The 26,630-nt window shown below is 33.8% G+C and overlaps 1 protein-coding gene across 1 annotated transcript in view; it reads right to left on the bottom strand.

The window, feature by feature from the left end:
* Positions 1-2,611: 2,611 nt before the first annotated feature.
* The window catches only part of Rasa1 (RAS p21 protein activator 1), a 112,184-nt gene continuing 88,165 nt past the window's right edge, over positions 2,612-26,630 (bottom strand). The window contains exons 12-25 of the mRNA XM_008839420.3: positions 21,950-22,037; positions 19,167-19,244; positions 17,370-17,527; positions 16,853-16,929; positions 15,543-15,715; positions 15,074-15,233; positions 14,188-14,330; positions 13,055-13,170; positions 11,844-11,930; positions 9,581-9,648; positions 7,044-7,132; positions 6,182-6,259; positions 4,236-4,370; positions 2,612-3,474 (exon numbers count right to left, since the gene is read on the bottom strand). Coding sequence (XP_008837642.1) covers positions 3,391-3,474; positions 4,236-4,370; positions 6,182-6,259; positions 7,044-7,132; positions 9,581-9,648; positions 11,844-11,930; positions 13,055-13,170; positions 14,188-14,330; positions 15,074-15,233; positions 15,543-15,715; positions 16,853-16,929; positions 17,370-17,527; positions 19,167-19,244; positions 21,950-22,037 — 1,534 coding nt within the window. The 3' untranslated portion in view covers positions 2,612-3,390. The remainder of the gene's footprint in view (positions 3,475-4,235; positions 4,371-6,181; positions 6,260-7,043; positions 7,133-9,580; positions 9,649-11,843; positions 11,931-13,054; positions 13,171-14,187; positions 14,331-15,073; positions 15,234-15,542; positions 15,716-16,852; positions 16,930-17,369; positions 17,528-19,166; positions 19,245-21,949; positions 22,038-26,630) is intronic.

Raw genomic sequence — 26,630 nt, 5'->3', positions numbered from 1 at the left:
CCTAATTTGGATTGGTATCTGATCAGTTCCTCCTATGGTGGCCAAAGTAAAACTGAAGTGCACTTTGCATGTACTGTTTTAAACAAAATGTGATAGGCAAACATCGTTTTAGAAGAAATACATCAGAAAAGCAAAACTTAAATAAGCTTCAAATGTGCAAAAGATACAGGTTTTGTCCTCTAGGGGCCTTATAAATGGCTTTTCAAGTGTTTTTCCCAATATACATAGCTATTTATATTACTATTGTGCTTTAGAATGTATTTGCTGGTTATTTAATTAGTACCTGGATAGTGAATCTTTTGTCCAAATAATTACTGGAAAAACATTTGGATTTAAATTAGATACAAAGTCTTGAATAACTGTCTAGATAAAAATCTTAAATTTTTACAGATATGTGGTGGCAAATTATATGTTCAGTTTTATAATTATTAAATGATCACCTCTAGGTGAATCCATATAAAATAGGTGTTGCTAGGAATTTTGTAGATGAAATATGTTCAAGAAATTTAAAATTAAAATAATTTTTATTTTTTAAACTGGCACTACATTAACTTAGGTATGGATCACAAATGCCTCTACTATTGTATGGACTTAGCAAGTGTACTGGTCTTCCAGGTAGACAATGGGGAATATTGTGCTTATTCCTGATAAGTTATTCACAGTAGTTCCTGACATGGTAATATGGATTTGTCATGTATTAATACTGTTTTAATGGAATAAATGGCAGGAGTTACAGTTAGGACCAAATCATGATTATGTGTATAGTGGGCCCTTTTTTTTTTCTTAAAAGAAATTATAAGAAACTCAATTAACTTTGAATCTAATTAAGCTACATTCTAGGAGTCACTTTCAGAGAGAGAGGGAAAGTAGCTTTTATGTCTCAATATTGTGATGGTAATATTTACTATATATGCATGCTTTTCTCTAATAAGGATTATTTTTGAAATAGGGTCTTCATGTAGCCCCAGCTAGCCTGGAACTCAATATGTAGACCAGGCTGGCCTCCATTTCACAGAGATCCACCTGCCTCTGTCTCCAAAGTGCTGGAATTAAAGGAGTGTGCCATACCTAGTTATAATGCTTTATTTTTCATTTAAGGCTTGAGTTTCTTGGGGTTTCTGATTTTTTGTTTGTTTTATATTCCTTTCTGGAATGAAAGGAATATAATTGATGAAGTAGAATTTTATAAAAGTAGAGTGGAAACCAAAAATATCCACAGTATAGTCCAGATTTAGAAGCACTGTACCAGGCTATAGACAGAATTGCAGATGTTCACAATTTATCTCCTGTTTCTCTTTCAGATTACAAAACCTTAACATCAGAGCAAGGTCCACACTTAGATCTCTAAAAATTTCTTACTCAGCCCCATTAAAAAATTAGTTTGAGAGATTTTATTTCAACATGAATACCTAGATAATAAAGGGCCTACAAAGGTAAGTAGCAAATTTTCCATTCCAGTTTTAAGAGACAAACGTCATTAAAATACAAAAAGCTGGCTAAGTCTTTCAGGTTTGTTATTAAATAAATGTCAAAAAAGGGAGAATGTCAGACTGAGGAAAGGAGAAGTTTGCATGGCAGAACTGAACACTGAAATACAATTGATAAGAGGGATCTAAAATGCCTTGTATTAGACTTTGGACTTGTTGCCTATTTTTAAAGCATTTTAGAAGCCCATGTATATCTACATCCACTAGTACAAATCCCTTGTAAACCAAGAAAAGGAGACTAGCAGAGATACTATCGTAGTTCAGCCAAAAGAAAGAACAGGAAAGTACCATGATCCAGAGACAAGAAGGGAGAGAATGGGCTGATGAATGGCTTTGATACCAAAGCCAAAAAGTACACAATATATTCAGATTTTTGGTATCACTATTGAACTGTGATTAAAAGACAGCCACCTCTATATACATAATTAACCCTTTTTGGCTTCATTAAGCCTAGTATTTAATCATGAGAAACATTTCAGTGGTAATAATACCAAACACTTCTCTAAAATATGCATGAGGACCCTCAGTTTGAACTTCAGCAAACAGATGACTTAACATCTATTCTCATATTTTGTATCTCCAAGGAATATAATCAAATGCTTTTTGAACCTAGCTCTTTGGAAATTTTTCTCTATTGAAGTAACTAACGGTTTTCCATGCCTTTTCTTGGTTCCTTAAGAGTAAGTCTCATCTCTTGCACAATATAGGACAGGAGGATATACTGCTTAGCAAATTGTTCATTGAATGAATAATGGAATCCTTTATGGATGAGACACCTTAAAAAAAATCTGCCTGGGCCTTGCTCTGGTACTAAAGTTGTGACTGTCCCTTAACAGAGGAAGAAAATAATGAAGTTAAATACTTAAGCCAGGTTTACACAGAAGTAATCATTTATGCAAGATAACCCTTGGTTTATTTTAACTTAACCCTTGTGAATACTTCACAAAAATACATATACAGAAGTAAATAAAACTATACAAACTAAATATCCAGCAGAAGAAACAAGTAGTCAGAAGTTCAAAGATGGATTAAGTTGTTCAGTGGCTGATGAGGTTGTCTGCATAATCAAAGGAATAACAAAAAAGATCATCTTGGAATTAACAAAAGTATTCTAGTACTTTTTGTTTAAGTCATAAAAGACATTGGTAATATATAAAATGGTAGAATGGGTAACATGCATTGATTGGTAAAATGACCAATATTTATTGAATTTAAACTATTTACTATTGTAAACATTTTAACAAAAGCATTGTGAGATCTAAATACAGTCTGACAATTCCAACAAAATAAGTGGTATGTTTAAAAAATAAAGCTGATGAGCAATAGATTCATCCATTCTATATATTGTCTTTCAACAGTTTCAGAAAGAGAATAGCACAGTATTTTTTAAAAGTATACAGCAAAGATTGTTCCTATTATAATGTCAAACTCTGGAAACTGTAATACAAAGTCATTGAACAGTCAAATGGTCATATTCTTAATGAGGAGGAACAGTCTGCAATCCAGTTAAACTCAGTTGTCAATGGAGAATGCTTTCCTTGTCAGTTGATTCCATAGTTCTTTTCCAAGAGGCAGCAAAACTTTGGCAATTGGATGTATTGAAAATATATTTTCAAAGTTCAAGACACAGTCATCATTTTTTGTGAAAGGTGATCTGTACATCAAGGCTCAGAGTTTGGTAAAGATTCCATATGGAAAAAGTGCAAATATCCTGCACAGATAGCTTACAAATTTGCTGGCAGTTATTTGCCAGCAGAATCTTGGGTTTTGTTTGCATAGCTCACACATCACTGGAATGTGGAAAGGTGTGCTATTTTTTGGCAAGAGCAAAGGAAACATTATACTGATGTGAATTACCATGTTGGGTATGCTGAATCCATGCAGAACACCAAGGCAAAGGCTGCTACCTGACATCATTGGTTTTTGTATACTGGTTTTGTTTTTGTTGAAGCAGTTCTGTTATAGCCAGAAGCTTTTTCAGCACATGCTAGACAAAAGGAAAAATAGTATGAAAATAATTATGTGAAAAAGTAGTCTAAAATTTCAGGACAGAAATCTGGATTTTATAAAACATAAAATTGTGAGTTTCTACTACTCAAATAGTGAAGATTTTTAGTTTTAAGCAAGATAGAGGCGATCTTACTAGAAGAAAGATTTGTCAATATAAACCTAAGTTAAACTTAAGATTTTTAGGCTGGAACTCAAATCAAGACTATTATCTAAACTTGAAAAATAAAAGTGAGGAATCCCAAATCTCTAAATTTATTCATTGCTTTCATTTGTTTTTTATCCCTTCTAGATAGCAAGGCAGTGCAGTGGTTAACATATAATGGGAGAAACTACTCAGACTAGACAGACTTATGTTTATGCCTTGATTTACAAAATTTTTCCCAAAGGATAGATCATTCAAAACATAATTCGTGTTATTCATGAATAACATATTCATGCATAAATACTTTCAAGTTCTAGTCCTAATCTACATGTTTTGGTTTGGACAGCAGAAGTCTAATGTGGACTAGTGCTTAAGATTGATTCACTCCCACTTGAATGAAGTTTCTAAGGTATCTATAGGAAGTTTTAAATTCTCATATAGTTCTTGTGTTTCACAATTTAAGGAATAACTTTGTGCATGTACCTTGTATGAGAGTAATTGAAGGAATAATGCATCTCACTACTGCTGTTATTAGTTTGTCATTTTTATATTTGCCATTTAAAGTGGATAAGCATCACTGTTTTGCAAAAACCTACCTGCTGTGCACCACGTTCATTACTGAGGGTTCGCAGTTCATCTGAATGAGCTACACAAATCTCATGCAGTGCTGCTAAATCACGGGACAAGTCAGTTCTAGAATGTTCTGTAGTGTCCGGAAGTTCGGGTACATTCTTTAAGGAAATCATAAAACTGCATTTAGAAATACAAATCTTTGTAGTCTCTTCTGAAATGATCCTAACTGGATATAGAACTTTTAACATTCTATTCTGCATGTTAAAATTTAGAAATTTAAGAACTTTGTTTAAATATAAAAGTCCTGTTGAAATGTAGGTTTGGAACTTCTGTATTCACTTGAAAGCTAGGTTCTACTTTCTTCCATAGTATGGCAGAATATGGTATTATGAGTTTTTAAATTTTTTAACTTGGAACATATGCCAAATAAATATTGGTATTACTTGCTTTGGAATTAGTACAATTTAAACTTGGGATACCTGAGCTGAATTTCATTAAGATTTATGCAACTTGGGGCTGGAAAGATGGCTCAGTGGTTAAAAGCACTGGTTGCTCTTGCAGAGGACCCAGGTTCAGTTCCCATAGTGAGTAACAACCATCTGTAACTCTAGTTCCAGGGGAACTGATGCCCTCTTAGACCTCCCAGCCATTACATGACACAGGTGCACTTACATACATGCAGGCAGTACACTCATACATATATACAATAATAAAATTTTTAGAGGATTTATGGCAAATTGACCAACATCTAAAGAGGAACATTGTAATAAAAGTGGAATAAAAACATCTGGCTTACAATGTTTGTGGACTGTTCAAAATAATTGCTGTAAGGTCAGAGATTAGTAATCATTGGACACTGCAGTGTATTTTAAGGCTCATGAAATAACTTCACATCGATAATAAATTTATAGCACTGTATTAATGTATCTGTGCCAAAATTATATCAAGCCTTGAAATAAAAATTAACATGCGGTTGGATTAACAGTTTTATATAAGTGCATTCCTCTTCCTAATGATTATATTACACGTGTTTTAAAAATTGCAGGGCATTCCAGTTTTTTTATAGTAGAGAAAAAATTCAAATGTATTCATTCTGTCTGACTCAGTTATTCACCAAGGTATTTAGTGAATAAAAGATTATAGAAATGATAATTTCAGAGCCTGCAGGTCAGTAATAAGGACAAAAAAAATTATGTATCACAGATGGGCAGGAAAAACAGACCAACTTTATTTTTGATTAACTGTAAATATTCATATCACCAAACCTTCCTAGGTGTTGTTCTCTTGGAAATATGAAGCCATTGATGTAAATAACGAGTTTTATACCTGAGATTACAAGGGTTTATGTTTAAGCCCCGTTTGTTTGCCAAAACTGTGGTCATTGTTGACAGGGGCTTTGAACCTGAATACACTAATACAAAAATGTAGGCAACCCAACACTCCCAATGTCATAAACCTGTTTCTCATCACCCAACATACTACCCTTTTCTTTGTATGTACAGGAACTGCATTACTAATGTTTAGTTTTAAAACTCATTGTCTCTGAAAACTTAAATGATGTAAAAATTAGTGTCTCAGAAATGATATCCTTTAATTTTGTATTTTATTACTTATAAAGGATTAGTTATGTAAGGTATAGGTAATTACATTGAATGAAACAGTTAAAAATCCATATATTCCTGGGGAAATCCACCAAAACATTCATTCTCTAGTCTATTATTTAACCTAGTTTCAATTTTGGATTATCTACCTTATTTCAAATTTTACTACAGCTACAAATTAAAAGCTAACTACAATAGCTAAAGGAATAATGAATGAAAAAAATCACATTACAGAGGTCGCATAAAACACTAAGAAACAAGTGAAAATTTTGTGTTCTAGATAGAAAATCTTTCTAAAATGTGTTGTTTGCATGGTTTAATTAGTCATACTGTATTATTTGCAAAATAGTTGAAAATTTCATACGTACCCCAAGTTCATCTAAAAACATGATCATCCGGTGTTTGTTGCTTTTGATAAATGGATTGACACCTTCCATATAAGGCTCCTAAAAAGTTAAAAACATACACCTTAGAAACATTTGTTTTATAACAAAAAATATGTATGTACCAAAAATTGTTATTCACATCACGGTATTTTCCCTTATATAAAGGTGGCAAGGTGTTTTAATGAAAAATCTAAATGTTTGGCAGATGCAAATTGCTTATGTATATACACTTAATGAAGATGAATCCAACAGAGATTGTAACAAATTAAAATACAGTGAAACTAAGAATGCAGTGGGACATTATTTGCCTCAGGTTTTAGATAAATTCAAAACTCTAAAGTACTTTAAAATCCTAAATGATATAAAAATGATATAAAAATATAGTTAAGTAAATATGGTTATCAACAAAGCCTCATGAGAAAAGAATCAGAAATTCCCAAGATGAAGCCATGAAATTCTAAGAGAAATTATTAATGTCACACATAGTAGTATTTTTATTAGATAATCAAAAAAAGGTAAGAAATGATACCTGCAATTATAGAATATACAGCAGACACATAAAACGTATATTCAATTATTAATCGTACTCCAAAAGTTTAGGATAGCAAATAACAGTAACAAATTGAAAGCTAGCTAAATGTCTTAAGAGAGGACTACTTAACAGACATGTGATGAATAAAACAGTTCAGGTTTAGCAAGGTTTTTCACAAACATACTAAGTTAAAAAAGCAGGTAACAGTATCATCTCAGCCAGAATACTAACAAGTCTTGTGTTCTGAAAATACATCTCAAAATTAAAATTTAAAATGTGACCAGTGATTTTTAGGTATCAAAATGTTTTTACCTTAGCTCCAAATTCCACAAGATTTGCTAAATTCTGCACAGACTTAGCCACTAATATCAGTGTTCTTGCTGCAATAGGAGATGGAGAGTCTGGAAGAGAATTGAGCAGAGTTAGTGACTAACTTTCATGTAAACCATTAGAAATTAGGCACTTCAGTGTTTTTTTACTGCTAAAATACAAAATTTCTGTTCAGAATCCATGTCTAAAAATGTATGACCTAATACAGAAGAACTTGAGATAAAGGGAGGAAATTGAGCATACTTAGCAGTGTTTTTAATTTTGTGAAAAGGGTACTTAAAAATTCAACTAATTCCCAACTGGTTGATAATATTTCAAAATACTTCAAAAAGCTTCTTTATTGCCAAGATGACTGTCATATAAACCTCTTCAGGACAATTCAAAAAGCTAGTATCAACCCACTCAGGTTAGCACTTCACAGTCTAAGCAATTCCCTGCTCTCAATATTATCTGCAGTCCGCTAATTGCTCAGGAAGTTCAGGAAAAAATCTCCATGTAGAACACAGATATTGGGAAAGTATTTGTAGCTATTAAATAGAAACCTACAAGATTGTTACAAGGGATGGTCTCATATGTCCTGGGCATGCCTCAAATTCACTCCAAGGCTGTCTGACAAATTTCTGATCCTCTTGCTACTTCATCCCTTGTGTTAAAGCATGTGCCACCATTTTTGGTTATGTGGTTCTGGGGATCGAAACCAGGGCCTCATACATGCTATGCAATCATTCTACCAATTCAGCTACATCCCCACCCCAAAGTAATTACCAGTAAATCCTATAGGTACTCACTCCTTATTATACTCTTAATTATGTGAACTATAAATACTGTTGAAGTAGCAATTTAAGGCCAGTATTCAGATAGAGCTGTCATAAGCATTCTGTGGGTGGGGGTGTGGATGTGGGACAAAGTGCTAGGAGAATATTGGATCCCTTGGAGTTGGGAGTTACAGGTGGTTGTGAACTGCCAGGCATGGATGCTAGGTACTGAATTAAAGTCTTATGCAAACAATACGTACTCTTAATTACTGAGCCATCTTTTGTAGTCCCTGCCTTTTATTTATTTTTGTATGGCTTGGTCTCACAGAGACCCACACATACCTCTGCCCCCAGAGTGCTAGGATTAAACACATGTGCCACACACCTGGCTAGCGGTTTATCCTCAATGGACATTTATCTATCTTAGCAATGAAAAGTAATTACAAAAATGTATGTGATGGCTATGAAAGTGAAAATTAAACTACTGAAAAAACAGGTATTTGGGGATTAAAGACATCTTCTGGTTACAGCTTTCCTGAGTGTGGGCCTTACACGCACATGCCAGCCCAAAAATAATTTTTGAGACAACGCCTAGCTACATAGCCCAGACTTGCCTTGTACTATCTTTGCCTTAGTTTCTCAAGTACTATGGTCATAATTACATACCCAGTTCAAAATCTTTTTAAAATATGCATATACTGCCTGCATATGTAAGTGTACCTGTGTCGTGCAATGCTTGTGGAGGTCAGAGGGTGTGGGATCCCCTGGAACTGGAGTTATGTCTGGTTGTTAGCTGCCATGTGGGTGATGGGAACAGAACCCAGGTCTTCTGCAAGAGCAGCCAGTGCTCTTAACTGCTGTGCCATCTCTTCAGCTCCTCAAAATATTTTTAACAGTTTTGAAGTTCAAAATATTAGGCTAAAAATGGTTCTGTTTCCTTCTATTAATAATGGCTCATTACAACATTTGAAATCATAAACCTGAATTTTCCTTTGTTTAAAAGAAGCCTGCAAGGCTAGAGAGATGGTTCGTTCAATGGTTAAGAATGCATACTGCTCTTCCAGAGGACCCAGGTTCAGTTTCCAGCACCTATGTACAACCTATGTACAACTCTAACTCCAGGGCATCTAGCCTCTGTGGGTACATGCACATGAAGAAAAAGCCTAATAAAACTGAATCAGGCTTCTTAGAATTTAAAATGACTAATATATAACTAGTGTTAAATAATCTTTAATGAGAAGAACCAAGACTATTTTCTTTATATATATTCACAGAGCACATAAATTTTTAACTTGACCCGCAAGTTCAGCTTACAGCAACCTAACATGGACTGAGCACACAAGAGTACTTCTCAACCTATAAAAGCACAATTACAGACTGTCAAAAGTTCTAAGAGTATGAGGGCCAGCCAGATGACTCAGTGGGTAAAGGCACTTGTTGCCAAGCCTGATGACCTGATTCCTGAGTTTCGCATGATCTGTTTTCCAGCTGCCAAGCTGTCCTCCTGACCTCCACATGCACACTGTGGCAGGTGGATGCCTATACACATACACAACAAGAACACACACTCTTACAAAGAAATATTTTTAAAATAAAATGTGAAATGGGAAGTACATGCAATTCTAATATCTAGAAATGTAGGGAAGGTACCATGTCTTCGACAACATTTTAAAAATCAGATTTAGAAAGCAAGTATTTTATCAAATATGAAACAGGTTTTTTTTTTTTTTTTTTAAACTTCAGAAGTGATCAAAAGCCGATTACCTGAGATGATATTAAACATCCGTGGATTCAGTATGGCAGGACAAATAAGCCGAAGAAAAACAAATCCACTGATTGGAAGGGAAAAAAAAATTTTTTTAAAGAACATTAGAATATATAAACTTCAAAGAGCTACAACCTTTAAATTAATGTAGGTAAGCATAAACACAGAAATAATTAAGAAAACAATAAGCCTAAGAATTTTAAACTACCTTTAGGAAGATGTTAAGTTTATCTGTAGCTTTTACCATCTTAGCTTCTGTTTATACTAGACTAGTAGTTTACTTTGTACTTAGAGGAAGCAGTGTGCTAGCAATTTCTGAAAGATGATAATACAAATAAACCTTTTATAGATACATAGTACAATAGGTTACCAACCACCCTTCTCTTGCTTATATAAAAGAAAACCAGTCAAGTGTAAATTAGGTTGGTTGTATCAATATTGTTGCCAAGTTTTATAAACATAAGAACACATGGTCAAATATCAGTGACCCCTTGGCAAATGAAAATGTATACACTGATGCCAAAAGCTTCCATAAATAGATTGTAATTTCTAATCAAAGTAGTCTTTAGAAGTCTTCTGTTTTCAAGTTACAAAGTAATAGCAAAAATTTAATGTAAGAGCACATGGTATAAAAACAGCTATCATGTTTTACCTGCAAATTTTACTTCAGGAACAACTGTAGTATAATCATGTAAGCTATATAGATAAACTTTACTAATAATGACTGAAAGAGGGAGAGTAGGGATATCTAAAAGTATGTTGTCATATAATTTTCTTTTAACTTCTTTTTAAGAAGAAGCCAAAGTAATAATTAAGAAGCTATTATTCCTCTAAAATAATTCATAAAACTCGTTTCACAGTCTAATATAATTGGCATGGTCTTTGTTCCTTTCTAAGAATGTATAACATTCAAACATGCCAGTTTGCTACTTTTGAACTCTTAGAAAATGAATATCATTTCTCAAATCAGTATTTATAGCAATTATATAACTCTTTAGATTTTTTCAGTTTGTTAAACTTAAGTTTTACAAAAGCATTTTGTGGAGATCTTTTTTAAAGGTTAAAACCTCATTCAATTATGCCTTAAAAGGTTTATACTAGGTACAATATTGTATAACTGCATTCATTCAACTTTGAACCTAAAAATTTACAGCCAATTTTGAAAGAGATGCATCTTTGCTCTGGAAATTGTTATTGAATATGTCAGTGCTGTTGTAATGAAATGCTTCTTCTAATAAAAACAACAACAAAAAATTTTGATGCTTTAAGTAGGGTCTGTAAACTGGAAACCTCAGCTGGTAACACTGAACCATTAAAAGAACTTCAGCGTGAAATTAATCTTGAATTTTTGAGGTGATTTTTAAGTTGAGCAATACACTATTTAAAGGAAGAGAAACCACCTTGAGCATGAATTAAAGCACCCTGTCATTTTGACTCCAACTAGCAGAATTCCCTGCTGTATTGGTTTAACAGTTGCACATAACAAACATAGTACAAAACAGTTTAATTTCCATCACACAACTGCTGAAATATTACACTTGGAACATTTCTTTCTTCTAATCACCTCTAAAGCCAAGACAGCATCTATAGTTCTTCAGTATGTCTTAATATAACTGAGAGGTTCTGTGCATGTGATTAACTTTTGCAGTGGTAGGAATCAAACCTAGGTCTCATGTTAGGCTAGTGCTCACCTTAACCTAGGCCCCCAGTAGAAATTTTATCTGCAAGAAAATTAGAAGACTTTGACAAAATTTAGGTCAGAGGTAGGATGGACACACATTTCAAAACTGTTTAATATTAGTATCTTTGGGGTATTTTTCTTTTTTAAATTTAATATAACTGTATTTCCCATAAATATGTATTTATTTGTAGTAAATTTCCAGACACCTTGTGCTTAACAAAATCTTTATATTTAAATTAGGTGGTCTTGGAAATTTTGCTTTAGTTCTGCTAGTTCTTGGTACCTAGCACTTTAAAATTTAAACACTAGAACCTCTCTAGATCGGCTTCCTCATTTAATAATAAAGCCTATATATAAGCTCCCAAATGCCTCTGCCAAAGCAATTCTTCTAATTGTACAATAGATTGAATCTAGAAACTCTAGTCAGAGATTAGCCTGAAATCACAGGTATTACAAACGAATTAAAATCTAGGTGGTTCAGTTACAGCTCTTAGCACTATTTCATGCGTGTGTACATATTAAAAACATGAATCGGTATTGCTGTATACAATTATTATAACAAAAGAAGAAATGACCCTTACCTAACAACTCTTGTTCTCATGGTGTTATTTGTAGGCCACTTGTGCTGAACAGATTTCTGTAAACACCCATAAATATACCTCAGTGTCCTGCCAAAATAACATAATCATCTCAATACACAATGTAAAAATAATCTTCATGATAATAAGGACAATCTAATGCAGCCCAAAACTTAATTTACCCAAATATACCACATTATAATGCATTGGCCTTTTCACCCAAAAGTATTTTGTCAAAAGTAATGAGAACCACATTTAGTAGTGGATGCAGAAAACATAATCCAGTGATCTTCCTCAACTTAAAATTCTGTATTAATAGAAATGAAAATACCTAGGAATTAATGTGGCACAAGTTCTGGGAGGAGAAAATCTAATTCGACTTCCAAGTAGACAAGTGAGTTCACCAACTCTGGAGTCCTGATAGTACACACTGACACTTTTTTTTTTTTTTTAAAGGTACTAATGTTCTTGCCCAGGGCCTCATGAATGCTAGGTAAGGGCTATGCCACCAATGAGCCAGCCACACATTGCTTTAGTAAGAATAAGAAATTTAGAGGCTAAATGTATAGTGTCTTTCTTATCTTTAAATCTGAGAAGACATGCAATTTACCCCTAAGCTACTATATAAACCAGACATGCCTGCCCTGTAAAAATAAGGAGTTCATTTTGTAAATTAAGTATTTCTATTATTTTTTTTTTTCCTTTTCCCTTTTTATTAAGAATGTATCTTGTCCAGGTTAGCTTGAACTCAGGATCTTCCTGCCTTAACCTCTCCAGTGCTGAGATCACAGACATGTGCCACAATGCCTGTAATTTACTCCGATTTTTAAAAAATAATTGTATCAGGGCTGGAGAGATGGCTCAGCGGTTAAGAGCACTGACGGCTCTTGCAGAGGACCTGGGTTCGAGTCCCAGCACCTACATGGCAGCTACAAAGAGTCCTTAACTCCAGTTCCAGAGGAATCTGAAGACCTCTTATGACCTCAGTGGCACTGCATGACATGGGTGCACTCACATATATGCAGGCAATACACTCATACACATAAAATAAAAATAAATAAGATTTTAAAAAATAATTGTTTTGTTCTTTAAACATAATTCAGCTAAGGACCGAAAACCAAATTATGACTCCATCAGAAAGCATTGATATATTACTGAAATTTTTCAAAACACAGTTTATTCAGTTTCTGTGAAATGAAAATTTCACCACTTACGGTGGAAGTATTTCTGAAGCCATGAATATTTTCTCCACAAGCTCTGAGAGTATGTTCAGTAGATGTGCTAAATTAGTGTTCACATCTTCATTTTTTTCTAACTTTGATGGACTTAACTAAAGAAGAAACAAATCAATATATTTTGCTGATGATAGATACACAGTAGATAAACAGTTACTCTTTTCAAGGCTGTCAACTAATATGGTATAGGGAACTTCTTTAAATAAGTTTGCTAAGCATTCATTCCCAGCTACTCAAATGAATAGCAAACAGTGACTACCCAATTCTATATATCTGAGAACAAAACTTATTTTAGAAAGTCATTTTAGTGAGTTGAAGCTTTCATTAATCAGAATCATGAACCCTCAAAACTTTTTAGGTAACCCCAAATCCAAGTGTTCTCGTCTACAGGCTAACTATGGAATCACCTTATTTGTAAGAACTTGGACAACTTGGTGCTAAATTAACAACTGTATTATTGATACTATCAAGAACTTATACTGAAGCCTTAATCATCTTTTAAAAAATTATTTCATTCTTTTTAATCCCTATCTCCCCCATCCAAAAAAAAAATCCTCTAATGACAACATGTTTTACAAGTTAAACATTCCCATTTTCTCTAAAATGTTCCAGATTACCCAAGACATTTTGCTGCAAGTATGAAATTCCTTGACTTCATATGATGGACCATAGTCAAAGCACAGGCCTTCTAAAACCACAGTATAAAATTACCCTCAGTACATATCAATCATAAATGATTTCATTGGGTTCCATCAAGATAATAACCTCATTTATATATATATATTCCATAAGTCTGGAAACTTCCTCAGCATTCTGGATAAAGGATACTCAATGTGTACAACAAAAGCTCTAAAAAAAGCATTCCGTTTATATTATGCATATTTTCTGAAAATACATATCTATCTGACGATTATTATAATAGGAGAAATTACCTTGTATACATGTGTGTGATCAACCCAGGGCCTTGTACCACTGAGTTACACTTCTAAAAGTCCTTTTGTATAAAAAAGGCAAAACTACATTTTAGATATAATATACTTCAGATATAATTCATTAGAAAGTAATTAAAATACTCTATTTGCTGACATACTTAAAAGACATTAAATTCTTACCTCACAAGACTGCTTGCTTTCCATTATCTTTAAAATGGAGTCTTTCAAAGCATGATGAACAAATTGTGTGGCAGTGGCTTTCATATACTGCTCCATCAAGGTACTTGCAAGTGTTGTGGCTCGAAATAAGGTCGTGGCTTCATCTACACAAAAATTTATATTAGATTACTTTTACAGAGCTGTACTAATCTACCCAAATTGAAATTTATTTTTCTTCAATAATGTACTTTTTGAATAAGTATTGGTTAATACTGACATCTATTTCTGTCAATTTAACTCTGTGACAGAGTATATTAAATTATGCCCATTATAAATGAGAAGATGTGACTTCCATTGTGTTTATATGAAAAAATTAAGGCTCAAAATGGTGGTTTTAACACATGTCTAAGATCAGTTAATGATAAATGTAGGAACCAAACTGTGCTTTGCTGTCTACTTATTTCATAGATTATTTTGACATATTGGAATCTGTTAAAAGCACAATGGTATGTCCAGTGGCCTCAGAACTACCACAGAATTTAGAAATAAAATGCAACAGACACCCTACTTATGTTCAGTAAATTGGTGAGTAAAAACATGAAGGAATTTGGTAAGAATACCTACACTATTATGGATAATCACACACTGTGAGTCACTGATCCAAGCACAGAAATCACATGAAGCTAATACCTATCTGCCATGTCAGAACTAGAAACAGTAGCCCAATTCTGTATTAGCCAATATAAAAATTAGACCTGGTATCCCAATTACAGTTTCTGATGAAGGAAAAGAAGAACATATTTTGTAATGTAATTTAACAAATATATTTGAAAACAGCCTACATGTTTGATATGTAAATGTAAATTTTAACCCAGTTTTTTTAAATTACCACACATTTGTATTTTACCTTCCATGCTTATTTCTCTGTCATTTAGTGTACATAACAACAATGATTCAAGCTTTTCATGAAGAAAAATCCTCAGTAGGATGCTGGCCAGTAGTGTTCTGTCTTGTCCACATACATGTGATAAAGCATAGACTACATGAAGTTCCTTTTGCAGTATAAGCTAAAAATGACATAAAAAAAGACTGCTGAACATACACAGCATTATGCGTGTGCAATAAGACCAACAGGAATGTTCTTTCAATATAATCTTGTAGTTAAATATGTGCACTAAATAAATTTGTTAAAAATAGAATGAGTTCATAGCCTAATATATTTCTAGCCTCATAATATTAAAATCATGCTATGTGGTTTTTAACTCCTGCTATTAGTATGCTATTAATCTACAAGATTACTATTTTAACTTAATGGATTCTTATTAAATAGTAAATGTTGCTGTTAATGTCATCAGAAATAACTAGACAAAAAATACCTCTTTAAATTCACTGTACTCTTCTTCTGGCATGATTTTTTCCATAGAATATCGTGCTCGAACTCGCAGGGATCCTGGTTCAATGCCTTTTAGTGGTATATGGGAGCTGAGAAGAAACCATTCATCTGTGGCATGACCTTTCTGTAACCGGCTCAACTGGCAGCGCATAAATACTTCAAAAGAAAACATGGTAACTGCATTAAAAACCACTCTGGTCGTACAAGTAAATTTTCTTGATATTCTTTTCTGTAGTATTAGGTGATGTTCATTAAACAAGTTTTTTATAACATCACAAATCCAATACTTAACTGCTTACTTCTTTCATTTTATGAAGGCCTGCTGTGTGCTAGACTCAATCATAGGCCAGGGACATGGGATTCAGAGATGATTAAAACATGTGCCTGACTTATATGGATGATGCCCAAAAGAATCAAATATAGTGCAGTGTAAGTGCTATAACCGAAGATAGCAACTTTGGGACACAAGGATACTTAATTCAGCATAGTGAGGTTAAAAATCCATTCCAAACAAGTAACCGTTGAGGTGACTTTTAACAGGTAAGTAATAAAGTAGAGAAAAGAAAGACATGACCATCCAAATAAAAAATACAGCTCTTTTTCATTACTAGCATTTTATGATAAAAGTAATGAAGAAACACTTAAAAAATGTTAGGAAATTACAAAATAAACATTTTATTCTAAGCGCTTCAGGCTATGATTTCTGTTAATTCATATCTCTTATTTCCCTAAGCCTGAGTTATAAGAAGGTATTAACCTAATATGAATTCTAAATCCCTCTGCCATCTGTTCTGCCAACAGGCTGGGAAGAAGTGCTGCTCTGAACAAGAACTGGGAGTATTTGCAGTTCTCTGCTCTTGTTTTGTTCTTTTTTCTTTGAAGGGCTAAGGATTAAACCCAGGGCCTCTGCACGCTAGACAAGTATTCTACCATTGGGCTACATGTCTTAAAGTAGTTTCAAAGAGTATCTTTTGTATGCTAAGTACAGGAAAAAGCTAACCCAGTAGAAAAGAGGGAGGAAAGAAGACAAAAATGATCGCTACTACCGCTTCTGCTATTCTTTGGGGAAGGGAGAGTGAATATAAGGGCTTAGTACACTTTAGGCATTATGCTCTTGTTTTCTTTCCTTCATATAGTCTCTGAACAATCAATATGCTTAGAAGGAGAGTGAACAATTCTGTTTTATCTCCTTTTTAGGGCATTTTATTATAAATTCTAAAAATTTATAAGTCATACTTTTTTACTTTAGAAAGCATGCTTTTTTACTTTAGAAAGTGTCTATAATCAACTTACAGATATCAGGATCTTTGCTTTTCTTTGTTTTATTACTAAGAGTGATTTCAAATCTGTTGATGTCAGGAGGAAGATCACTAAAGAAGCAAGGAGAAAAAGATTACCAAAATGTCCTCATATCAAACTACCTTATCTCTGGTAAAACACTTGAGTGCAATAGATTTAAAATGAGATTTATCATGTATTTGTTACACAAGGATAATTAATGATAAGCAAATTACTTTCTCAATGATCTTCATCTTTCTAAATCACTAATACTCTATTCGAACAAGTCCTGGAAACTATAGCAAACATGTTTTAACAGTTTTTGGACTTAGTGCTAATTTGTACTTTACATGAAAAACCAAAGGGACGTAGCAGTTTGCTAATCAAAGTGAACAGATCTAACAGAAAAATACTGTTGAAAAACCCTGAACAACAGAAACCTGAACAGATTCATTTAGATATAGACACTAGAAGAAAAATGTAATTATGATTACAACAGATTGATTTAATACAATGATAAAATAAGACTTACTCAAAGACAAACTCTTCTGACCATACTGGGTTTTGTCCCTCCCTTGCATGAGTTTTTGCTACTTGGACACTATTCAGGTAGATGTTACAATATGGATTAGTAAAATGTTTTACTGGGAGTTTGTGGGCTTCTTCAATATGTAAAACAAGGCTGCTGACCTAAAGGAAACAGAAAAATTACTACCCCAGATAGATATAAAGAAGTATACATGAAGCTCTAAAACCATGTATCATGACTGATTTTTCTTAATATTTCAAAAAATAATCGAAACTCTCACTACCCAAATCAAAATCTAAATATTATATAGCATGCTTATATTAGTAGGCTTACCATAAAGATTTTATTTTTCTAAAGGAATTCCACAAGTAAGATACTTTAAAGACACTAATTCTACCTTCTGATGTTACAGAAAAGGACACTTCCAAAGAAACTTCTTTGTCAGTTTGGGTGCCAAAACTGAAGCAATCTATTCCTACTATTAAATCCTCTTTCTACCACCTATAATTTGTGTCACTTTGGACAAGTCAGTCTCTGAGCCTCACCTCTTTCATATATATAAAATACTCACAATAAATATGAAAGACTTCACATTGTGTTAAGGATTAGAAACAATACTTAAGCACATAGCAGAGAAACTGACTAATCAAAAGGGTTCAAGAAGTTATTAGCTATGATTTATCTACAAATGATAATGGACAAAGTTTCACTTAAGATACAATTGCTTTTTAAAAAACTGTTATTTCATGAGGGGGGTGATCAAGAAAACTTGGAGGTCTGTTCTCTCCTTCCACTGTGGGCTCATGGGATTAAATTAAGGTTGTCAGCTGGCAACCACTTGGCAAGCACTTTTCACCCACTGAGCCACCTTCCTGGCCTGTAACTTGTTCATATTTGGGTGAATTCAATGATTTTTCGTCGTTTCCAAAATGTTAATTATAAATAAAGGTACATGGCAGTTATGCATAAAATTAAAAGTTATTTCTGGTAAAAGAGTTATGGTAAATTCAACAAGTCTGTTGGAAATACCCATTGAATAGGAGTCATTTTGCTCCATAAATACATACTGTCTTGAATTTCCTTCAAATTCCAACAATGTCAAATTTTGGTTGCTTCCAATTATCTAGAAATTATTTTAATGAAACAATAACAACAAAAAAGCCAAAAATTTAGGGTAAATCAGTTATGGTGGCTCACATCTGTAATCCAAGCACTTGGGAGACTGAGGCAGGAGAATTACTGTAGGTTTGAGCCCAGCCTAGGCAAAAAATAACAGTAATAACAACAAAAAGCAAATAAAAGATAAAAGGTTATCCTTACTATCTAGATAAAAGCCTAGCTTAACTTCCTATAAACAAAAGTACAGACCAAGTTTAAGTTCTAGTAAGACTGGATATTACCTAAGAATGATGTAGGTTGCCTCAAAATCTGCTATACAATGAAAAAACCAAAAGTGTACAAATCTTACTACTGTAGGTCTAATTATCATTTCAGAAGTATCTTCAGTTCTATTTTGAGGTAAAAGGTGCTCAAGATAAGAGTTGTTTTGTATAATTATTTTAAATGGAATAAATAATACTTCAGGATTTATTCAAAAGTTAACACAGCAGACTAAAAACCAGAGTATGTACATAAAAAACTCTTTCATAAAAAAGTAACTTTTGCTACCAAAGCAAGTAAGAAACAGCAAGGCTTAAAAATGTCTGGAAAGATTCCCTCTCTTCAGAAATGTTGGCAAAAGTATTCTTAGAGAAATGAAAATTATAAAGAACAAATCAGATATAGTTAGTTAAGTTTCACCTGTCGAAGGCGTTTATTGGATGTCCCTGGGCTACTTTTCCGTAAACTACAAAATGCTTGCAGACCTTTCATCCAATCCTACAAAAAAACAATAGCATTGCAAGGACACAATCATAAATTTATCCAATTATCAATTTATTTTTTCCATTCCTAGTCTCAGGAGCACTACTGCTTCTTTCTGCCTAGAAAAGTGAACTATGTAACAGAACAGGTCTATTTAACAAAAAATGCTTGAGAGTTGGGCGTGGTAGCCAAAAAACAAACAAACAAAAAAACCCTTGAATTGATATAAAATCTGTAAGTTAATGTTAAATAGGACAAGAAGTGGTTATTAGCTAACCAAAAACATAAAATTTACATTGATCCTCCCAAATACTACCTTGGATTAAAAAACATTTGCATGTAGTTAAGCTCTAACACCTAAAACAAAATATGGCAGAAGCACATTTTGTAAGAAAAGGGCAGCACTAATACAAACAATTAGTAATGTGATGGCTGATATAAGCATTTAATCTTTATCTCATGCTGTGAAGTGGAAATAAAAGAATCTGGGTTAAGACTTTCATAACATTTTTTAAATCATTCAAATTAAGCTACAACTTATATGTATATTTTAAAATAAACATCTGGTCTGAGAACAACTTAGATTTATTAAGATGCTAAATACTAGGGGCTGAAAAGATGACTCAGCAGTTAAGAGCAGGAGGAGGTCAGGGGTTCCTTTCTCAGCACCCACATGATAGCTGGCAGCTAACAACTATCTGTAACTCCAGTACCAGGGGATCTGACACCCACTTCTGGCCTCTGTGGGCACTGTACAACATGGGTGCACTTACATACACGGAAAATATTCATATACATAATATGAAAATAGCATTTTAAAAAATAAATTTTTATTTTCATAAATAAAAAGCTAGTCTTTAGCTTTTTATAAAAATATATTTTTGATTTAAAGACTAGCTGTGTTTGGTGGCATGTGCCTTTAATCCCAGCACTTCAGAGGCAGAGGCTGGTGATTTTTGATACCAAGGTCAGCCTAGTCTACACAGCCAAGTTCCAGCAGGGATATCCTATTTGTGTGTGTGTGTGTGTTTTTGTTTTTTGTCTTTTTGAGACAGGGTCTCCCTGTAGCCCCAGCTGTCCTGGAACTCACTAAGCAGACCAGGCTGGCCTTGAACTCACAGAGATCCACCTGCCTCTTGCCTCTTGAGTGCTGGGATTAAAGGCATGAGCTACCACACCCGGCGGCTGTTTGTTTTTTAAGGCAAGCTAAATACTCACTTTAGCTTATGTGTTTAAATAGAAAGCTCTATACTTTTGCTTTATTTAATCATGTGTCTGATTTACTGGCTATATCCTTATTGTTACTAAACAATTTTTAGGTGAGAGAGAGAGATAGGGAGGGAATGAATGTGGGTGTACATGTGCCATGCTGTGCATGTAGATGTTTTCTGAGCATCAACCTCAAGTCATCAGATTTTCACAGCAAGCTCTTTTACCCACTGAGCCATCTTGTCAGACCTTGTTTGTTTCAATGAGTCTGAAAAACTAGTCTTTAAAAATATTTTTATACTATAGTAAATCCAATTAAGTTCCAATACATTTTAGATGTACAAAAAAGTAACCAACATCAAAATCAACAAGAACTGGAAATTCACATTAAGATGAGTTTGATTTTTAAGTACTCTATTGAAATAAACATGGAAAGTATGTATACATACAAGAAATTGTTTTTAAGTGACCACTGAAAAAAGCTGAAGCATCAAGGTATATAATCTTAAAGTCTTTATTCAGAATAAGCATAGATAGTAAAATAACTACAAAACAAGACACTGAAATTTAAACTTATAATTCTAACTTGAATTCTACCATTCTAAAAGGTAAGCTACAGAAGTGTTTTGAGCCTTTTCTTACCTAAAAATTATAGAGGTACATACTTAGAAGTGTGTACTGTAAATGAAACAAGTACATAACTGAAAAATGTTACAAAGATTCAAAATAAATTATAAGCCAAAGAACTATATTTCATTCTCTTAAGTTAATTCTTTGACTCTAGGATCCAGTTATAAAATTATCTGCCCCTAGAACAAATGATGTTCCATTGCCAACAAAGCCATTTTCTTTCACTGAATTTCTTTTATGTTTCTTCCTTAGAGTATAATGAGAAGCACAGCCAAAATTGTACAAAATATAACTAAACACCCCAGAAATATTAAAGCTACCTGGCTTACCTTTGGATTATACTGAGAACACCTACTGCGTATGGAGAAATTACTTTAAATGAATTCTCAGGGTTGATTTTAGGTGGGATTTTTCATCCCTATTAACCTTTTACTGTGTTTGTTTCTGCTGTTTCTTAAAAATAAAAATAAACATTTGATCTAAAAGTTCTCCTTAAAATACATAACGTTTCATATTAACTTTAATCACTATACCTTAAATGGCAGTATTTTCTACAAATGTACCTGTGGATATACTTAACATTTAGAAAGGAGAACCAAATAGGATAATTTTAAAGACATATTAATGAGATCATATATAGTACATTTAATGTAAGTCCTCTGAATCCTATCTCAAGATGTGTTAACATTTTTAATGCAAAATAAGTCCTTAAATGATTCCGCTAAGGTGGTTATCTTACAGGGAAATACCAATTTTCTTTTTTTTTTTTTTTCATTCTTTTGAATATTTAAATATACTGTAGAGTTTTCTAAGTACTGATAAAATATTTTTAAAAGATAGGCTAACACAAAGGTTTTAGTAGTTTGGGAAATAGTGCTTACCTCTGCTTGTTCTGGAGTTTCTCCTGCAAAGTAAAAGATGTAATGTTCTTCACTAAAGTGCTGAACTACTATCTGAAAACAGTTTGGCCTTTGAAACACAAACAAAAAAATATTAAAAAAACTTAACAAAATATTTACATAAAATTTTTAAAAAACCAACAAAATATAATTTGTGTAAGATTGCTGTAGCTTTTAGTTTAGAGAAATATACTTCAAGGTATGCCAAATACTTTAAAAGAATATATCATGTACATAAATTTTTACAAAATGTATTGGTCTTTCAAGGTTTAAAGAACTGTATAAATTAAAGACATTTTTCAGAAAAAGGTTATAAAGAAAATGAAGCAGAACTGCCAGAATTACATATACCTTATGTAGAACTTTATATACACTGAAAATAAAATTGGTGCTGTACACCACAAATGTTAGTGCTTAGCTCTAAACAGGTAGACAGTGAGTTTAATTTTCTTATAATTTTCTATATTTTCAAATTTCAGTCTGATTTCTTCTCATCCATAAATGAAAACATGATCTCCACTATATTGCTTGTACTGAAGTTTAAATAACATAGCGAGTGGTATACAATTCTTGTTCCTTTCTACCTTTTAGTACATACTTCTATAAATTATTAAATAATTTATGTGCTGACTTTCCAGTTAGACTTGAAATTGCTTATAAAATGTGTAGCAAGGACCTACAACCTTTCAGAACTCAATAAATAATTGTTACTTTAGACAGTTTTATCAACAGCACTTGTTAAAAATAAAAACCTTTTCACACTCAGGAAGATCCTAAAATAATGGAAAATAATAATTTTTTTTCTGAAAGTAGCCTAAGAATAAACCCCCTAGCCTGAAAAAGATTCAGGAATAACAAACAAATGGATGTTTGAAGGGACTACAGAACAACCAACATCGGGAAACTGGGTGGGGTAGGGCAAGATCATACTGAGGTGAGTCTGACATCCTCCCTACCTTTCCTGTTTTTCCAACCCTAAGCTGTATAGGAAGGGCCAAAGCTGAGAAGATGATATGCCAAGCAGAAAGCAACAAGTGTAAAGCTAGCCAAAAAAAAAAAAAAAAAAAAAAAAAAAAAAAAAATCCAGAACTTTCACAGTGCCAGAAGAGGAAAAGGGATTTCTCAAGCCCTTCAAAGAGAAGGATGTCAGGTGAGACTCATGAAGGACTGTAACTTCACAGTAAGGGCAAACCAAAGTGATGACAGCTTTTCCCACATTCACATCATTCCTTAACAGATTTAAGAAGAACAGTCCTTTCTGGAAGCACTAACATTATTCATAGCTTTTCACACACAATTTTCTTCATTCACTCATTCAAACCTAAGCAGACATTATAAGGATTGGGACCAAATGAAAAGTCAAGAGAAAAGAGGACAACAGAGGACATATACCTAGGCAAACAGGGAAATATGAGCAAAGACACAACTTTCAAGTAAGTATAAATGTTTAAGAAAATGGCAGTATTGCTGGAAAACTAGAGCTGTAAAAATGGAAATTCTAAATTGAAAATGTGATAAGTAAAATTAATACTTCAGTTAGTGCACTTAACCAGAGAACAGTGAACTGAACCAGCTAGTTTGAAACAAAGATGTGAAAAAAGAATGAAACATAGAAGTCTATGTATTAAGATACCTGGGACATGGTACAATGTGTTTAATGTGAATCCTAGAAGACAAGAGAAAATGTTGCAGAAGCACCATGTAAAGCATGCTAACAGATTTTCTAAAACTGACAGAAGACAAGTCTGTGGTCGAAAAACTACTCATTAGAGCTGGATCCCCACCCCCTGTGATTTATAATAGGCACATTTTGGTTTTACTATTTAAGAAAAAAACCTCAAAACACTCAGAAAGGTAAAACTCATTAGCCCTTAAAGTAGTAAAAACATATATTACCATCTAAAAGAGGAAAAAATGGGGTGGTAATGAAAGTGATGGAAGGCAGAAAACTGTTCAAAATGGTTAAAGAATTTGGTAGTGGAAGCTTTTGGTAGTGGGTAGTGGTTAATGTAGAGACACATTACTTTCGAAGTGCTGAGAGTAAGTGACTGAGTGCCTGGCCATCTGAATCAACACGTACACACCCTTCCCCCATCAAGGCTCAGGAAGTCATGAAGAAGGGTGGAAGGAATGAATATAAGAGCCAAAGGATGTAGGGGATTGCTGTAAAATGCTGTCCTCTGGACATGATATGGCTGTTGCACACATAAATCACAGCCAACAGTGGTCACAGACACAGACCTACCTAAGATCAAGCTAGTTAAAAATTCCAGCTCTTTGACCCTGTCCCTAATGAGGAGTTACTGAAAGTTGATGGCTGCTGGGGGAAGCAGAGTCACTTTTCTTTAGGGGTACAGGCGCTGAAAGGCAGTCTATGTCCCAGATGGATGACCCCAATCCCATGCACATTAGGGCAGCACTAATTGGACTCAGTGAGTTAAAGGGTTTTTTTTTTTTTTTTCTTTTTAAATGGTTAAAGGCAATAACTATCTAAAATTTAATACCCAACATAGTATCTCCCCTTTTAAATGAAGGTAAAACAAATAATGTCAGAGTGAATGACCCTGTCTATGAAGAAAGGTATAAAATTGTGACATCAGTTATTTTTTGTGTACGAGTGTATTGCCTGCATGTGTGTAAGTGCACCTGTGTCATGCAATGCCTGAGGAGGTCAGAAGACAGTGTCAGATCCCTTGGAACTGGAGTTACGGACAGTTGTTAGCCACCATGTGGGTGCTAGGAAGTGAACTCAGGTCTTCTGCAAGAGCAGCCAGTGCTCTTAACTGCTGAGTCATCTGTCTAGCCCCAACATCAGTGATTCTTATTTGAAGCATCATTAAAAGCCTGAACCTCAATAATGAAGAAATAAAACACTTGGAAACCTCTAACGCATACTGAAAAACAATCAGAAAATGGCAGAGCCATGCAGACAAGCAGTACTGTTCTAACCCTCATTCACCAGAGGCCCGAGGCTGTACACCTATCACCTACTGAAGCCACTGCTATTCACATTTGACTTCACTTAAATGACACAAGTCAGTGTAGATGAGGCTCTATGTTCACAAAGAGCCTGCTAAAAAGATCATAGTGTTCATTCACAAATTTGCCCTTTATGCTCTCATATTTTAAATTTGTAGCAATAGAAAACTTGGTATCAGCTTACTTTCATTTGTCCTTCTACATGATAGGGATGTCTTATTTCCTTCAAATGTATTCTGATGATCTGTTTTCCCTGAATAGTTATCACTTCCAAACTACTTCACAATAAAGCACATACACAAAAAGTTGATACTAAACTGGCATATTTGGACACATTATTTTATTAAATGCATGATTTGACCTTCATTTCTCAGACACAGTTTCATATCGGGTTTGTATCCAGTACTTTTAAGTATCATAACTACAGTGTTTTAAATCTTCAAATTCTTGACAGTCACCTTCAATAAGGAACTACAAGGGATAACCTTACAGTAAATAAATATTTTTATTGCTTTCCAACTGTCAGAACACATCTTTTTATTCTGTACTTATAATTTTTAAATTTAATACATGAAATTAGGATCAGTCACCACAAACAGGGTATTTATTGCATATAATAAATTTTTAACAAAATTTTTCTTTTCGCTAATATTCTTTGGCATTAAACACTCATATTCTGATCCTGTTTTTTCATATAAAACAAGGAAACAAAAACAAAACATGGCTTAGATTTTGTTTTCGTAAGTAAGCACCTTGGATTTTATTAGAGCCTGCCTTCATTTAATAATGCTCTTCAATATGGAATGCAGATCCATAGACAAAACTATATGTGTGTGTGACCATGTCTATATTGTTGCTTTTTTTTTTTTTTTTTTTTTTTTTTTTGAGGCAAAGTCTCCCTGTAGCCACAGCTGGCCTGAAACACACTATGTAGACCAGACTGGCCTTGATCTCACAGAGATCCGCCTGCCTCTGCCTCCTGAGTGCCGGAATCAAAGGTGTATACCACTATATCTGGCTTATATTGCTTATTCTCAAGAAGTAATTTGTTGTTTTTGTTTTGTTTTGTTTTGTTTTGTTTGCCTTATTGTGTAGGGCAGGTTGACCTGGAACTTTCTGTGTAGCCCACACTGACCTCATGTTTCTGTCTCAGCTCTCAGAATGCTGGGATTTAAAGGTGTGAGTGAACATGCTTAGCTAGAATGAAAGCCACATGTACAAGAAGCTGTGTGGTACACTGCAGAGACTCATCACCAAATTGCTGAGAACAAATGATTGTTGCTATGGCATAAAAACTTGGCCATATGATGGAGGAAAATAAACACCTATACCACCTGTACCACAGGTCAGGGAACATCACAGGATAGAGAATAGAGAGAATGTAATAGCCAGTGAGGGGTAGAGTGCTGTGTATCTAGTTGGAATTAAAACATTTCTCTTCGAGGAAGATGGCATATAAGATTCAAGTGAACAAAAACTTAAAATGCTCATGTAACTCCTGAAACAGTTTCATAAGGAACCTATCCTAAAGAGAGACTATGATGGGCTAAGCTGCCTGTAAGTTGTACAGTGAGTGCCAGGGATGCAGGTTTCATGAGTCATTACCTATCCTAGGTTGGGCCATGCTCTTGGAGTTGTCCTGTTTTCTGCTGACAAGTCAAGTGAAATGACACACCTTTATGTG

This window comes from Nannospalax galili, unplaced genomic scaffold, assembly GCF_000622305.1.
Source record: "Nannospalax galili isolate Female #2095 unplaced genomic scaffold, S.galili_v1.0 scaffold918, whole genome shotgun sequence".
NCBI classification, from domain to species: Eukaryota; Metazoa; Chordata; class Mammalia; order Rodentia; family Spalacidae; genus Nannospalax; species Nannospalax galili.
The sequence above is the reverse complement of the archived record's forward strand: the minus strand, read 5'-3'. Positions and strand labels throughout refer to the sequence as shown.